Source organism: Lampris incognitus, chromosome 13, assembly GCF_029633865.1.
Source record: "Lampris incognitus isolate fLamInc1 chromosome 13, fLamInc1.hap2, whole genome shotgun sequence".
NCBI classification, from domain to species: domain Eukaryota; kingdom Metazoa; phylum Chordata; class Actinopteri; order Lampriformes; family Lampridae; genus Lampris; species Lampris incognitus.
Genome location: NC_079223.1, coordinates 18,959,831 through 18,975,677, shown reverse-complemented (window position 1 = coordinate 18,975,677; position 15,847 = coordinate 18,959,831). Strand labels below are relative to the sequence as shown.

Below are 15,847 nucleotides of genomic sequence, written 5' to 3'. Positions count from 1 at the left end.
ACGGAGGCACGAATCCTGTCGTTGTTCAATGCAATAACCCTCTCAGCCATTTTGGAGTACGTGAAATGTAACTTTGGGTTCGCGAAGCGAAACCTAGTTATATGAACAACGACAAAATGGCTGAGAATAGAGCCGTTCTCCTCCTACCCGGGCCACAGGTGTGGTGCTCATTTAGTTGGAGATGGTTCGACTTACAAAGAGGAATAGCGCTTCCGGTGGGCGTGCCAATACGGGGTCGGTGGGAGGACATATGACCACAGGGGGTCATATTGTCCGGGATTGGCATGGGGAATGCACCTCCATCATTTTTCTTTTTTCCAGCGAGCTATTGTGGATGATGTCACAATGCAATAACCCTCTCAGCCATTTTGTCGTTGTTCATATAACTAGGGTTCGCTTCGCGAACCCAAAGTTTACAAGATGGTTGTGAGACCAGCTATGTTATATGGTTTGGAGACAGTGGCACTGACAAATAGTCAGGAGGCGGCACTGGAGGTGGCAGAGTTGAAGATGCTAAGATTTTCATTGGAAGTGATGAAGAAGAACAGGATTAGGAATGAGTATATTAGAGGGACAGCTCAGGTTGGACAGTTTGGAGACAAAGCAAGAGAGGCAAGATTGAGATGGCTTGAACATGTGTGGAGGAAAGATGCTGGGTATATTGGGAAAAGGATGCTGAAAATGGAGCTGCCAGGGAAGAGGAAAAGAGAAAGGCCAAAGAGGAGGTTTATGGATGTGGTGAGAGAGGACGTGCAGGTGGCTGATGTGACAGAGGAAGACGCAGAGGAAAGGAAGCGATGGAAACGGATGATCCGCTGTGGCGACCCCTAATGGGAGCAGCCGAAAGTAGTAGTAGTAGTGTGAAAGCCCTTTGAGTGTCACGGGAGGCGGTCCTGGCAGAAGACAGGATGAGGGAGAGAATCTGGGTAATATACTTAACATTACCATTCTTTTTCTTTTTTATTCCATTATGTAGATAAATCCCAACTGGTTGACTGCGTCAGCATTGGCCTTGCAAGGTTCAGTGTTGATTTAAATCATCAGATGTTGTGTTGAGCCATTTTAGACCCAGGAAATGCTGGTTTTTATAAATTTCTGAGAAATGTCAATATTAACAATAACATTGATGTGTTTCATCATCATACAGTCATATCATTCAGTTTACAGCTCAAAACATGTTTAAGTGTTCAGTACCTCTTTAGAGCAACCCTGAAACTTGCAAGGCCAATGCTGACAGAGTCAACCAGTTGGGACTTATCAACATGAAAGTTAAAAGAGCGTGTCTTTTTGGAGTGGCATTTGATGCCGTGCTGGAAGGCGGGCTGGTGGAGTGGACTGGGTATGGCGGTGTGCGGCAGAGAGCCGGCAACTCGCGCCGGGCCCTTCTCACGGATCTCCCCTGCTACCCCTGCCTCACACATCCACGCCCCCCCTCATCAGCCCTTCTCAGCCCCTTGTCTACTTCTTAACATTTTTGAAAATTATGCAGTGAGTGGAGTTTGGCTCAGACCTTGGGGCGAAGTTACACTTTAAACAGTGGATGGCATGTTGAGCTATTTTCAACCCATGATGTGCCGATTTTTCTTTCCCTTCCTTCCTTTTTCTCCCCAACTGTATCAGGACAACTATCCCACTCTTCTGAGCCTGCTATGTCCTGCTATGTCCTTGTGGCTATGGACTACTTCACAAAGTGGCCAGACATGTATGTGGTGCCAGATCAGAGTGCCACCGCGACAACGGAGAGGCTGGTGGAAAAGATGTTCACCCGCTTCGGAGTTCCCGCTGAGCTCCACAGCGACCAGGGATGGAACTTCCGAGTCTCAGATGTTCAGTGAGGCCTGCTAGTGGCTGGGGGTAGAGAAGATGAGGGCAAAAAACACTCCATCTTCAAAGTGACAGGCTGGTGGAGCGTTTCAACTGTAACCTGGCCACTCAACTTGCCATCCTCACCAGCTAACATCAGCGGGACTGGGACTGCCACCTGTCCTGTGGTCTTACCAGACTGCCGTCCAGAAGTTCAGCCAGTGCACATCCACTGCCCTCATGTTTGGGTGGGAACTCCGGACACCGGTGGACTTGGTGTTTGGGACCCCGCCTGAGCCTGAGATTGCCAGGGAAAAAGAGATGGGACTACCTCCGGAGACTGAGGGATCACCTGCAAGTGGACCACGACTACAAACACTGGATCCAGGCCAACTCTGGGGCACAGCAGAAGAGGCCCTATGACACCTGATGCCTTGGGCAGGCTTTCGTGTGAGGGAACAAGATATGGGTATATTGTCCCATTCGCAAGAAGGGGATTTCCCCCAAGCTTCTCAGCCACTGGCAGGGGCCCGGAGAGGTTATGGGTCTGCTGTCTGAGGTGGTGTACCATGTGCACACGCCCGGTCAGGGCCGCATGGTGGTGCTGCACCAGGGCAGATTCTCTCCATACCGCCCCCTTGCTCCGCCTCATGGGCCAGGGGTGACAGTAGCACCCCATGCGCCGATCAGTGTGCTTCTCCTCCACTCCACTCCTCCTTCACTGTTACGATCATATTCAGATCATTCTTTTGATTATTGTTGTTTGGATGTTTGACTTGGACTGGGTAGATGACCATTTTACTGACTGACTGTAGGACCATGACTAAGACTGATGTGTTCCAAAGGGACCTCGTTAAGGGAAGCCATTGTTCAGCAACCATTGGGGAGGGGCAGAATAAAGGAGCTCTCCTGGGGTCGTGCAGTGTATGGTACAAAAGAGCTGCCATTCAAACTAAATCCTTGCCTCTTGCCTCCTTCTTTCCCATCAGTTCTGTTCTGATGATGTGTTTGAATTAAACAGCACTCCCAGGGTCGTATAGTGTATGGGACACGGGAGTTGCAATCGAAAGAGATCTCTGCCTCTCATTCTCCATGCAAATTGCCACAATCCTTTTCCTGGTTTTTAGGGTTCTTGACTGAAGTGCTGTTGATAATTATTAATTATTTTAATATTCCAGGGCAATTATGCTTTGGATACACAAGCTGTTTACGAAACTGATTACAAAACAGGCATATTCATGTGGAATGGTACAGCTGCAAATTTGTCTCCCATAATTTCAAGGGTTTTTATATGCCCCTTAAGGGAGACGTTAAGATGAAGATCTTGCCTCATTGCCCATGCAGAACAGGAAGTCTACCTGTGCCTACCCCCTGAAAAAGCCCTCATATGCCTTAAGCCCACCAAGCTGACTTCAAGTGCCTCTCTGACAGGTCAGTGCATTTTGGAAGGAGACTACAGAGACTGCAAAGAAGATAACTTGTGGGAAAAGTGTTGGAAGTTGGGTGCCTTGATGGAAAATGTCAGCTTGCATTGCAAACAATCAACAGGAAAAGGAGGATCACACATACACAGGAATAGAGGGAAACAGCGGAGTATGCCCTGTTTTGCTGAAACAGCAAATAGCAGAGTAAGACGTTCATAGCGCCAAATGAACATGTCTTCTTAAGGCGAAATGCCTGCCAAACATTCAAGGACTGGCAACACTGCCAAGTGTTAAAATCAAGTGAATAAATGACAGTTGCAGCATTTTATTTTTAACAGTCCTTCACCCCGATAGTGAACTTGGATCTAATAAAATGTGCCAAATGGATATACGTTGAGACAGACCAAAGCACCCCCAAATAAAATCAGAGAGCAGCAGTAATGAAGACGGTAATAAAAGGAGTCACTGCTCATCATCAATTTGGCACAGCTCTGGCCTGAGATATAAGTAAACTCACAACAATAGACATACTCCCACTTTCTTTCTTCTTGTCATCTTTTCTTGATTCATGCAAGACATTTGGGTAGAGTAACAGTCCATCGCAATGACCTCATATCGATTTACCATGCCATCCATGCAAACACAGCACTTGTATACCCATCTAGGCAATCTGCCAATGCATAATTTCTAGATTTCTTATTACCAATAGTTATTCACAGACACATTATCGATGTACAGTATGAGTAAATCTGTGTTATGCAGGCCTGAGGGTCCACAGTTGATGGATCTATAAGTTCAATGATTTCCTACTGAAAGCCGAGTCACACGGCAATCTTCAGTAGTTACATTTGCTTATTGTATGTGTCACAACAGTTTACATTATTTCTGTCATTGACTGGCCCGCTGTGTTTCTGTGATGGGTTGTGTTACACCATCTGCGACTCTGCTCTACAGAGAGGCATGCTGTCATTTCTATCTGATGCAGCAATATAATATCCCAGTATTGACTACAGATGACCACGGCTGCAGGTCCAACACATGTTGTGTAATAATGTTGTATTTTTTTGTTTAGTTTTTAACAGCTCTTGTTAGAGTATGCTGTATGTATTACTGTACATCAAGTATAGCCACGGTGACAGAAGGCCGGCCTATTCTATACAGTTAGTTTCTTGTGTATCCTAATTGTCAGCCTAATCTGTATCTGGGTGTAACTTTTAAAGATAATATATCTCAGCAGTTTTACTGCCTGCTGAAGTCAGTGTTGAGGCCTGGAGCTTCTAGTTGCTGCACTTTCAAATCTAAATTGCGGGGCCTCAAATGTGAAAAGAGGCATCTTTCCTAAGCACACTTAGGGAAAACATTTATTATAGTTGTATAATGGCATTTGAGGTGACATGGCATTGACTATTGATTATTGAAAATCGGATTAGTGGCAACAGTTCACTTTATGCTTCTAGATTATGTATAGACGGTGCCACTTGCCACACTTCTCAATCAGACACAGTAATGAAGGAGAGCACATGTCCTGATAAGCTTTGGCAACACTGACACCACAGCATCAGCTGACTACATCCCAGCCAAAGACAGCCATTCATCAGCTAATGAACACATTTCCAGCTCAAACCTTTTTCCCCTAACTTGACATCCCTCACATTGTTACTATACAGTGCTGTTTGGATTTCAGGCAGCCAGTAAACTGACCCGCAGCTCCAAACCTTCATTTCTGGAGTCTGGAGGAGTCATTCTGTCTTAAATATTTTTCAACCTCAGAATGGAAAGCCAATAAGGACTAACAAGGAAGGTGGGACACAAGTGAATATCCATCTTTTCCTGAATACCTTTTGATCAAGCGGATGTGGCTTGTAGCCACTAAACAACCAGTCAGGGTGTTTTATTTGAGTTGGTTTTGGAAGGAAAGTGTGTCCTGGTCCAGCACATAGTGTTCTGGTAATGCAGTGGGCAGACTTCTGCCGGCTAAACCTGCACTGCATGTTGACTAGAGGATCAGTGGTTTGTGAGGAGTTTGGTGTCAGTGCTCGGTTGGAATGATGGATTTTCATACATACTGGAATGAGAGTCATTTCTAAAAAAGAATAGGTTTTTGATGGGTTTTCACATTCCTCGCTCTCTGGATAAAGGCTGATATGGCAACATATCCACAGTTATTTCAAACCTCTGGTGTTGGTCGCTTTCATCCTTATGGAAATTCAATCAGCCATGTCAAGGACTATGCTGGGCACAAAAAAAAAAAAAAAAAAAAAAAAGGTACCCAACAGGCAGACTGACTTTGGATCCATATCCATCTTCAGGTGTACTTGTGCTATAACGCACTGAGTGCAAAATTATTCCTTCTAGTTTTTGTGTAAAAACATTCAAACAAATCAACAGAGCCCTTATGATGAAGAAAAGAACATGTTCAACTTACTGGCACCCATTGCGATATTGCCAAATGCATTTGTATTCGAACCCTCCGAATCCTAGAGATCAATTCAAGGTGAAAATGAGCTGCCAGGCAACAAAATCTTTCATGACTGGGATCATTTCAGGTGAGCTTAGTGTCTACAACATGCCAATAATCTCTAAGTCTTCAGCTTCAAGAATCAACTGGTTACACATGCCATAAATGTGTACTGTAAAATGAACCACTATGACTCCTCAAATACCCAGTAGGATGATGTAAGCATTTTTTTCAAATTGTAATTGTTCTATAAAAAGGCACCAGTTTATCTAAGGACCTCTTAAAAAGATTCAAACAACCTCCCCACTATTTAATTATTTCAGAGTGCAAGTAACTGAGTTACCTTCTAAAAGAGCTGACACAAATCAAATGTCCTGAAAGATCCCAGTTTTAGCTGCGATCTGACACTACACTTTCTTCTTCAAATCATAGAACACGGTTCTAAAGGTGGTTTTATAATGCCACGGGTTCAACTCTACCTTAATTCTACACTACTAACAAGCTCTCACAGGACGCGATTTGAATGCAGGCCCATCTTGTTTCTGCCATCTTTATCAAAGTAAATCCCAACTCACACTAGAACCCAGTCTCAACCTCAACCGCATGATAAGGACGATATCTGAAGGTGGCACTCAGACTGTCTTCCTGCTGCATAGCTCTGTGAAAACATGCAAGCTCACAAAATGTTTTAACAGTTTAGCACAACTCGCCACGCTCCTGCAGTCAACGAGACATGCCTGGGGAGCTCCCGCAGAGTTTTTAGATCATTTGAAGTTGCGGTTCAAACACATCATTAAGCACGCTCATCCATTTCCATGACAATATTGTGGACCCCGGCCATGGGAAAGACATATTGGCATGCTTCAGAGTGGCTGATAATGGGAAAAGAAGAAGTGCTTAGGAAGAGGGATAGGAGGTGGGCAAGAATCCCTGGGAAAAGAGCAGGACAAAATAAAAAAAATAAAATAAAAAGAGGGAAGCCCCAAGGAAGGTAAGAGAGGAGGTTGAAAAGAACAGATGTAAAAGGGAGCGTGTTCATCCTGATGAGGCAATGCAGTCAGGGACATAAGGCTCCTCCTGGAACAATTTATCACTGCATTGTAAAAACGTGGCTCCATGCTGATTTACATAAAATATTTAGTACTCCTACAATGGCATACATTTACATAAATATGACATGCTTCTTTTGCTGTGCAAAGCTTGAGTTTATTTCACCTTTTGCAGATGAAGACTGCTAAAATTCAGTGTGACTTTTGTTACCATATACGAAGTGGTACCTTATCAAATGAAAACAATTGCTGCAGAAACCAGACATGCAGCAACCTGGGAAAATTCAACCCTAAGGGAAACACACACAAGAGCGTGTTTACCTTGTTATGCAAATATGAAGTATTTAAAAGCTGTCGACATCCTTCTGGTTTCTCATTTATTCCATTAGCAGTACAGACCAAGAAAGCAGCATTTGGGGTGTACATACCATTACATAATAGCCAAAGCTTGCAATCAATGTAGTGTACGCACAACATTCAAGGTCATCGATCAAAATGGTGTTGATGTGAGGGATGCCATAATGGGAGGCTCTCTGGTCTCTCAGATTTCCCATCATCCCAGCTGATCCTCGTACTGTTTACGGAAACAGTCTCCCACAGGGAAAAATTCCCAGCAACGTTCCTGGTACATTTTCCACACGTAGGATTCCTGGCAAGGTCGAAAGATCAGCAACATGTTTTAGGACAAACTGTTGTGACAAACTGTCGTATCTGCTTTGAACACTAGCTCACACAGAATATCATTGAAAGACATATTCTTCAAACACTTGATTGTCCCGTGAATTGTCTTTATGCATAATCACAATCCAGGTAATAAAATCACAGAAAGTTGAATCAGTTCATCTGGACACAACATTTATTGAGAGAGAAACATTTCGTCACTCATAAAGGTGACCGCTTCAGTCTCAGCTGACTGCAGGTATCCCCACCCTTATCAGCAATACGATCAAAAATAATGATCACTTTCATATGCAAATTGCCATGACCATTAACTAGAGTTAAATTGGCCATGTGTACTATTCACAGAGGATTGGGGAATAGTTGCAATCACCGCATTGTAAGATGGTGACAGATGTACTCTCAGGCCCCCCACAAAAACCCCAAAACACGCTGCACCAGAAATTGGTCCACCTCAAGGATCGATCCACCAGTAACACATTGCCGTGACTTGTACATCAGGGAAACTAAACAGACGCTGGCCAAGAGGAAGACACAACACAGAAGAGCTCATGTGTCAGGCCAGGACTCCACAGTCTACACCCATCTACAGGCCAGTGGCCACTCTTTCAAGGATGAGGATGTGCACATCCTTGATAGGGAGGAACGCTGGTTTGAACGGGGAGTCAAAGAGGCCATCTATGTGAAGAGAGAACGACAATCCCTGAACTGGGGGGGGGGGGGGGGGGAGGGGCTAAGAGTACATCTGTCACCATCTTACAATCCTGTGATTGCAACTATTCCCCAATCCTCTGTGAATAGTACACATGGCCATCGAAACTGTAGTTAATGGTCACAGCAATTTGCATATAAAACTGATCGTTGTTTTCGGTCGCTATGCCACTGTATTGTTTATAAGGGTGGGGATACCTGCAGTCTGTTGAGACTGACGAAGTCACCTAGATGCGTGATGAAATATTTCCCTCAATAAACGTTGTGTCCAGATGAACTGATTCAACTTTCTGTGATGTCCCAGGAATTAAACATATTTCAAATGCTGCCAAAGAAATATTCCACCAATGAAAATTAAACTGCACTATAATTATATAAACAGGACCCCAATTATGTAATATGCTTAGTTGGCCAGAATGTCTCAGCCTGATAAAGACTATAATCTTCTATTTTTTTCATCAATGCGCAGCATCAGATTGAAGACGTATTGCTGGCTACAAATAAATCAAAAAATTTCTGGGATAAAATCCTTCATTTTTTTGCAAAAATATTAGTCAATGTAGTATTTCCTCATGGATTCTGATGCACATTCCTCTGTTAAGTGTAAAGTAAGTATAGCAAAAGTTGAAGATGCTACTCTTCCACCATAGTTGAGTGGTTTCCAGTAAATATCTTTTGACTTGCAACAAGAGAAAACAAAGCTGAACAACTTAAGTCACACTGTATTCTTTAAGTGATGATAATCACTGTATGACTGTAATATAGCACAGATTATAAAGACTGATGGAGAAAAATAACTGCCAACTCTGAATTTTGATATCGGCAATTATGCCTATAAAGGCAAGTGACGGTTTGTTTTATGGCTGATTTCTGTTTCAATGATTGATGGAAAAAGTAATAGCGAGGGACAAGTCATGTTTGTATAACCCATGCAAAAACATGCTTAACTACTGTGTGAAATTAGGAAGAAGCTGTTCTCAACTTTGCAGTCATAATATAGTGAAATAACTGCACTACACTATACGCCTGAAAGAGTAATGTACAAAATCCATAAAGAAAAAAAAAAGACTTGATGTGTAAAAATACTTTTAAGAAAAATAGCACTTTAGAAAATCTTTGTGGACAATTCCACCAAGTTAATTTATTTCCACTGACATATATTAGAAGGCACACTTTCACTGAAATGATTTTGATGAAACCAGTCTGAATTGGGATGGCTTCGTTCCTAACAGAAGCGATCCTCATTCCCATCACAAAATGCTGGAAATATCAAGTCACTAGACCATGAAAGAAAAGCTGGCGGCCAAATGAGCAAATCGCATCTGGAGTCAATGAGGATTTAGAGTTGTTGAAAACAGTCAAAACACTTTCCCTTACTGTGTCGTCAGTTTGGATCATGGAAAGTACTCTTGATGGCATTTACCTGTCCTGTATGTTCAGTTTCATCCTTGTTGATGAGGTACATCACAAAAAATCTATCAGGAGAAAGAAGAGGGTGAGGGACACCCACAAGTGTAAGTACATTTCAAACATACAAGAAATAAACTCTAAAAGCTGTATTTTCTGTTAACAACTGCACAGAAGTAAACTGGGTGCTGGAAGGGAGTGGCAGCTTGCCAGCCTGTTAGCCATTTTATATCATTCTGACTGACCGCCTACGATCAGTGCCAATGGCTTGTGCATATTTGATGTTGGTAATTGTGAAAACCATCATGAAACAAAGTTAAATGATATCAATTAAACATTCTCATCATGTTAATTAAAAATAAATTAAATCATGCTGTACAGGACAACTCCTCCCTGTGGCTGTCGGGAGGGGCAGGCCAAGATTTTGATCTGACATTGGAGTGATGCATGTCAGAGTCTGCTATGAATGAGTTACAAGGACTTAGCAAACAAGTGTACAAGGGATAAATCGAGGTAGGGACGATTCTTTTAAGCTGTCTGTGCAATTGAATATCACATGTTCACCTGGGGGATGGTTGAGAAAGGGTACAAGTTTAACAACAACAACAACTTTTGTATAGTGCCTTTCAAGGAACCCAAGGAACACTTTACACTAGATAAGAAGAAAAAAAAAGATTAAAACAAAGATCAAAAGCCTACAGACCATAGGCCTTAGTAAAAAGCCTACAGACCATGGGCCTCAGTAAAAAGCCTACAGACCATGGGCCTCAGTAAAAAGCCTACAGACCATGGGCCTCAGTAAAAAGGCAGGTTTTCAGTAGTCTTTTAAAACTGTCCAAAGAAGCAGCATTGCAGATCTCTGCTGGAACAGAGTTCCCAAGGGTGGGGGCTGCCACACTAAAGGCTCTACCCCCAAAAGTCCGCAGACTGGTATGGGGGATGGAAAGCAGGCCCGTGTCTGTGGACCGCAGATTCCAGGACGGAATATAGGGGTTGAGGAGGTCTGATAGGTACTGGGGGGTATGGGCATGGAGGGATTTATAGGTGAGGAGCAGGATTTTATAAGAAATGCAGGATTTGACCAGGAGCCAGTGAAGGTGGACGAGGGTGGGAGTGATGTGTTGCCAGGGCTTGGTGCGGGTGAGCACCCTGGCAGCAGCTGAACTCTGCACATAAAGTTTAGCTTAGTTTTCAAGGAATGATTATATTGCACATGCAACATAATCATATTTCACACAGTATTGTTTTAAGCTCTTGCATTTGTTTAAGAAAATCTACAGTATAGCAGCAAGAAACTTGTGAAATTTATTGCAATGGGTAAAAAGACGGCATAAATCTACTCACAGATAGTTTGCCAGGTTGTGCTCCTGGAGCGTGTGAGTCTCAAAGCCATGTGGGACTGTATCAAAGTAGTCATTGCCTGTTCCACAAATAAAGCACTTTGTCTATGGGAAGAGAAGAAGAGATTAAGCATGTCTTTTTTATGTACTATGCAGTAAAAGGACTTTGACAGACATACTGCTGTCTAGATCAGGAATAATAGGTAAAACCTTAGCACAGAGGTGTTAGCCTTGTGAAAAATTTAGTCTGCTGCTCTGGGGTGCTTTGATTCAGCCTACAAGTCAAAAATCTTTCAAGTTGGTTTTCCATAAACCCTTCTACCTCAAATAAATCTTTGCACTAAGAGAGTTAACATCTCTCACCAAGTACAGGGGATTGGATTCAGGATCTGTTGCTACCATTTTTCTTTTTTTATAATATAGATGCAAAGACATCCACATAGATGGACTTCCCAAATTCCTCACTAATTTAAGAAAATGGCTTAGGATCGACCTGAGAAGTCCCTAAATGGATCATTACAAAAACACACTGCATGCATATTCAGGGGCTAAATCTGATTAACGGAGGCTCATAAACACACAAACACTGTCTGTACATACAATAAAACATTATTAATGTCCTCCATCCCCATTCAATAACGCACAGTAATTTTATTCTATGATAATTTTATTATTATGGTTATTGATTTGTTCTGATTTTATTTTTACAACCCCGTTCTCGTTTTGTTGGTAATTAGTGCTTTGAATGTACTGTAATATAATTTTTTTTTTAACTTCTCCAGCGGCTTCTGGTGGGAAATATCCTTGTCTCACTGGTCCTTCATCCTGCCTATTAAAAGAGTTGTGCTGATGTGAAAAAATAAAACTGTTCTCTCAGTTAGTATTTTACTATAAGCAAGATGGTAAAATAGTTACCCCACTTACTATCCAGTAAACCCTGTTTTAAAGTACACCAAAAATGAGGAAGATTTTTTTTGGGGGGATTTTCCCCCTTTTTCTCACCAGTTGTACCTGGCCAATTGCCCCACTCTCTTGAGCTGTCCCAGTCACTGTTCCATCCCCTCTACTGATCCAGACAGGGCTGTAGACTACCACACGCCTCCTCCGATACATGTGGAGTCGCCAGCCGCTTCTTTTCACCTGACAGTGAGGAGTTTCACCAGGGGGATGTAGCGTGTAGGAGGATCACGCTACCCCCCCCCCAAACAGGTGCTCCGACCAACCAGAGGAGGCGCTAGTGCAGCAACCAGGACACATACCCACATTCGGCTTCCCATCTGCAGACATGGCCAATTGTGTCTGTAGGGATGCCCGACCAAGCCGGAAGTAACACAGGGATTCGAATCGGCAATCCCCGTATTGGTAAGCAACAGAATAGACCGCTACACTACCTGGACACCCACCCCAGGAAGAACTTAATTTTGTAATAAACATCAACCAAGCAATTAAGAAACCACCATGCTTAAAACAATTACAAGAGTAATAAGATGAGCTCCTAATAAGGATGACAAACACACTTTATTTGTGTTGCATAACAATTTAACCACTTAAGCAGCAACTGAACTCCCATTTTCTCAAACCTCTCTGTAAGTGTATGTGAACTTGTCTGTTTGACTGAACCAGACCGATGGAGACAGATGTACCACATAGACTGACGCACAGAATAAGTCAGGGAGCAGTATGGCTTAGAACTGGTCTCACACTAAACATTTGTAATGCTAAAATGGATAAAAATGGATCTCTTGTCTACTTGTCTTGCTCTTTTTTTTCGTGCTTTGTTGCTAAGCTTGCTGTAATGAAAACCTTTTGATCAGCCAGGTGGGAGTGACGGGTAAGCGGGACATTCCTGTGATTAGGATTAACATTAGGATCAGTTTAACTGTCAGAGGCTCCCTCAACACTCTTCCAATCCACTTAAACACACAAAGCCATTGGGATACAGTCTGTAAAATAACATAACTACTGCTATCAGGCTAATTTACTGCTGAATCAGTGCTGCTTCACTGGGTCTGGGAAGCAACACAGACCCACGATCCTATCCAGACACTGGCCAATGTTTGCTGTAGCATGATAGACTTGATAAGGGGGTATTTTGATATAGAGCATATTTAAGGTATCAAATTGGGTCAAACTTTGAGGCTGATAAGATGCCAATTTTCTGTATATATGTGTACTCATACACGTGTATGTGCAAACATCAGGAAAATCGGTATATACACAAATTTCCCCTTGTACCTCCATATCCTCTTTCACTTGCTCCTGCTGGTCACGAAGCTCCCCAAAGGCATCGATTATCAGTCCTGCAAGAAACAGATACAGGAGATGGTGTGTGTGTGAGCGCGTGCACACACACACGCACACACACTTCTGTCCGCACAAGGACATGGATGCACGTGCATGACCATGCTTGTGTTTTAATAGCTGTCTGCAGAACTTAGCCACTAAGTCATTATGTAGTCATTTCACTCCATTTACAATTCCACATGAAAAATTCATCAACCCTCGGTCTGGCTAAACAGAGGAGAGTAAGAGACAAAGGTTTAGCTGTGTGTGTGTGTGTGTGTGTGTGTGTGTGTGTGTGTGTGTCTCTGTGTGTGTGTCTGTGTATGTGTATGTGTGTGTCTGTGTGTACTGTACTTCTGTGAGATGGTCAGCATATGTGACTCACCCTGGATGATGGCCAGAAGAATAACAATGACAAAGAAGAAGAAGGTGATGTCGAAAATGATGCGTTCCACCTCGAACTCGTCACCGGCAGGGTCGTCTATCTCATCGCCGATGCCTCCACCCGCACGTACGCCAACATACATATGAAACATGTAACACTGGAAACCCAAAAGACAAGAGTTGAACCTTATACCGTGGACTCTAAATACTAGGGAGTGTATTGCCCATAAAGAATGAAGATAAGGAATATAAAAGTACACACGGTTTCATGTATCTCAATGACTGTGTTAATTCTTGTCACTCAACTTTAGTTCAACGTTGTTCTAAAAATTCCAAACTGGGACAATTCTGACAATTTCACGAGGAAGTTAAATAACAAGGAAGGTGACAACGACTGCGACTTTAGGATCCAACTTTTTGCCTTGTTGCAATGCAGTAGTCTAAAACAGTGGTGCTGTGGTACTGTAATAATCTAAATCTGCCAATTGTTCACGTCAGGCATAAACAATACCACCATAAATGGGACAATGCGACTCGGAATTCAATGTAATACCCCAAGGCTCTGATAATAGTAGAGGTTTATTCAAATGTTATCGCTCCCCGCCTGCCTACTCTCGTGAGTGACAGTAGATCCACACTAGAATAGTGCAGGTGGTGGGGTGTTAATGTTGTGAATTTATCCATGGCAAACAAAGAGCTGCACTCTAAAGGAGCTCTTCTCCATCCACATGTCCATCATTCTATAGATAGATGTTGCAGGAACTAAGACAAGAGGCCGTTTTTTTTTCTTCTTCACGTTAACAATAGGAAGTGCTGTCAGAATCACATACCACTCCTCTGGATCTGAGGGGGCTGAAAATTAAGTGTGTGTCTATGTTAGTGAGTTTGATGTGTATTTGACAGAAAGACAGACAGAGAACTAGACAAGACAACAGACAGAGAGAGCAAGACAGACAGAGAGAGCGAGAGACAGACAGAACAACAGAGAGAGAGACAGAGGCAGAATGACAGACAGAGAGAGAGACAGACAGACACAGAGAGAGACAAAATGACAGAGAGAGAGACAGACAGAACGACAGACAGAGAGAGAGAGCGAGAGCGAGAGACAGACAGAACGACACACAGACAGAGACAGGCAGACAGACAGACAGACATAGCGACAGAAAGAGAGAGAGAGAAAATTAAATGTGAGTGCCCCCCTGCCTGCATTTGTGTCTTTGTGTCTAAGCGTACTCACAGTGAGCATGTCATTGCATTTCATGTCCAGGGTTGCCCCGTCCTCACTCTTGTTGTAAAATTTCCGGAAGAAGTTGAAGGCCACTACTGTGTAGAGATACACCACCACCGCCAGTAGGCCTACAGTCAAAACCAACTAGCAGACGGAAACAAAAGACGGCTATGAGGCAGAGGGGCAGATGGGCTTTAATACACCTCTTCCTCTAAGAAAAACATCCCACTTACAACCCTCTAGCGTAAAAGTAAACAACACATGCACACAGATTGCATCTGACTGCTCATGGGGACATATGGACACAGGCAGACACACACCAACACACACCTGTTTCCCATTGTGTGTGACAGAAGAGAGAATGGTACGGAGCGTCTTGAAGCCCATTGCAATGTCCAAAAGGTGAGCAGCAAAGAAGAAGTTGTTGTAGTGACCTAGGCCTGACATGACCATATACCAGGCCAAGTATAAGAAAGACTACACAGGGGTGTGTGCGTGCGCGCGCACACACACACGCACGCACACACACACACACACACACACACACACACACACGTTTACACACACAACAGGACAGGCCGTATAGTCAACAAGATCAGTCAGAGAGAGAGAAATGTGTATTTTAGATAAGGCAGATACAGGATATTACCACCTTCACTTCAGCACATGCATGATTGTGTGAAATAAAATCATGTTGTTATCTTCACACAGCTCAAATAAGAGATCTATTCAAACAATGAAGGAATAAGTCATAAAATATTATATACGTATATATATATTGCACAGCCATGTTTTATTACAACTGAACATGAACTGCATGAAACAGCACTCTTATCTTGGCATAGTAGCAAGAAAAAGTCAAAAGCAAACAGACTAAAAAAAAATCCATTTAAATATAAGATACACTACATTGTTTGGTCAACTTACATTATCAGTGAAAACGACCCCTAGTTTCCAGACCTGGTACTTGATGTCAACGGAGTTAAATCTGAAATGAATGCCATTTTCACAGGGTTACATCTTAGCGAGAACTTAGAAACTGGGTCAAAATGTCTGTGGTTAAGGTCAGCCCATTATGGTAA

At 42.9% G+C, this 15,847-nt stretch overlaps 1 protein-coding gene across 1 annotated transcript in view; it reads right to left on the bottom strand.

Moving 5' to 3' along the window:
- Positions 1 to 6,885: 6,885 nt before the first annotated feature.
- The window catches only part of ryr2b (ryanodine receptor 2b (cardiac)), a 127,464-nt gene continuing 118,502 nt past the window's right edge, over positions 6,886 to 15,847 (bottom strand). Inside the window, exons 100-107 of the mRNA XM_056292302.1 lie at positions 15,693 to 15,753; positions 15,096 to 15,242; positions 14,775 to 14,909; positions 13,539 to 13,695; positions 13,106 to 13,170; positions 10,875 to 10,975; positions 9,547 to 9,598; positions 6,886 to 7,383 (exon numbers count right to left, since the gene is read on the bottom strand). Of these exons, the coding sequence (XP_056148277.1) occupies positions 7,288 to 7,383; positions 9,547 to 9,598; positions 10,875 to 10,975; positions 13,106 to 13,170; positions 13,539 to 13,695; positions 14,775 to 14,909; positions 15,096 to 15,242; positions 15,693 to 15,753 (814 nt within the window). The 3' untranslated portion in view covers positions 6,886 to 7,287. The remainder of the gene's footprint in view (positions 7,384 to 9,546; positions 9,599 to 10,874; positions 10,976 to 13,105; positions 13,171 to 13,538; positions 13,696 to 14,774; positions 14,910 to 15,095; positions 15,243 to 15,692; positions 15,754 to 15,847) is intronic.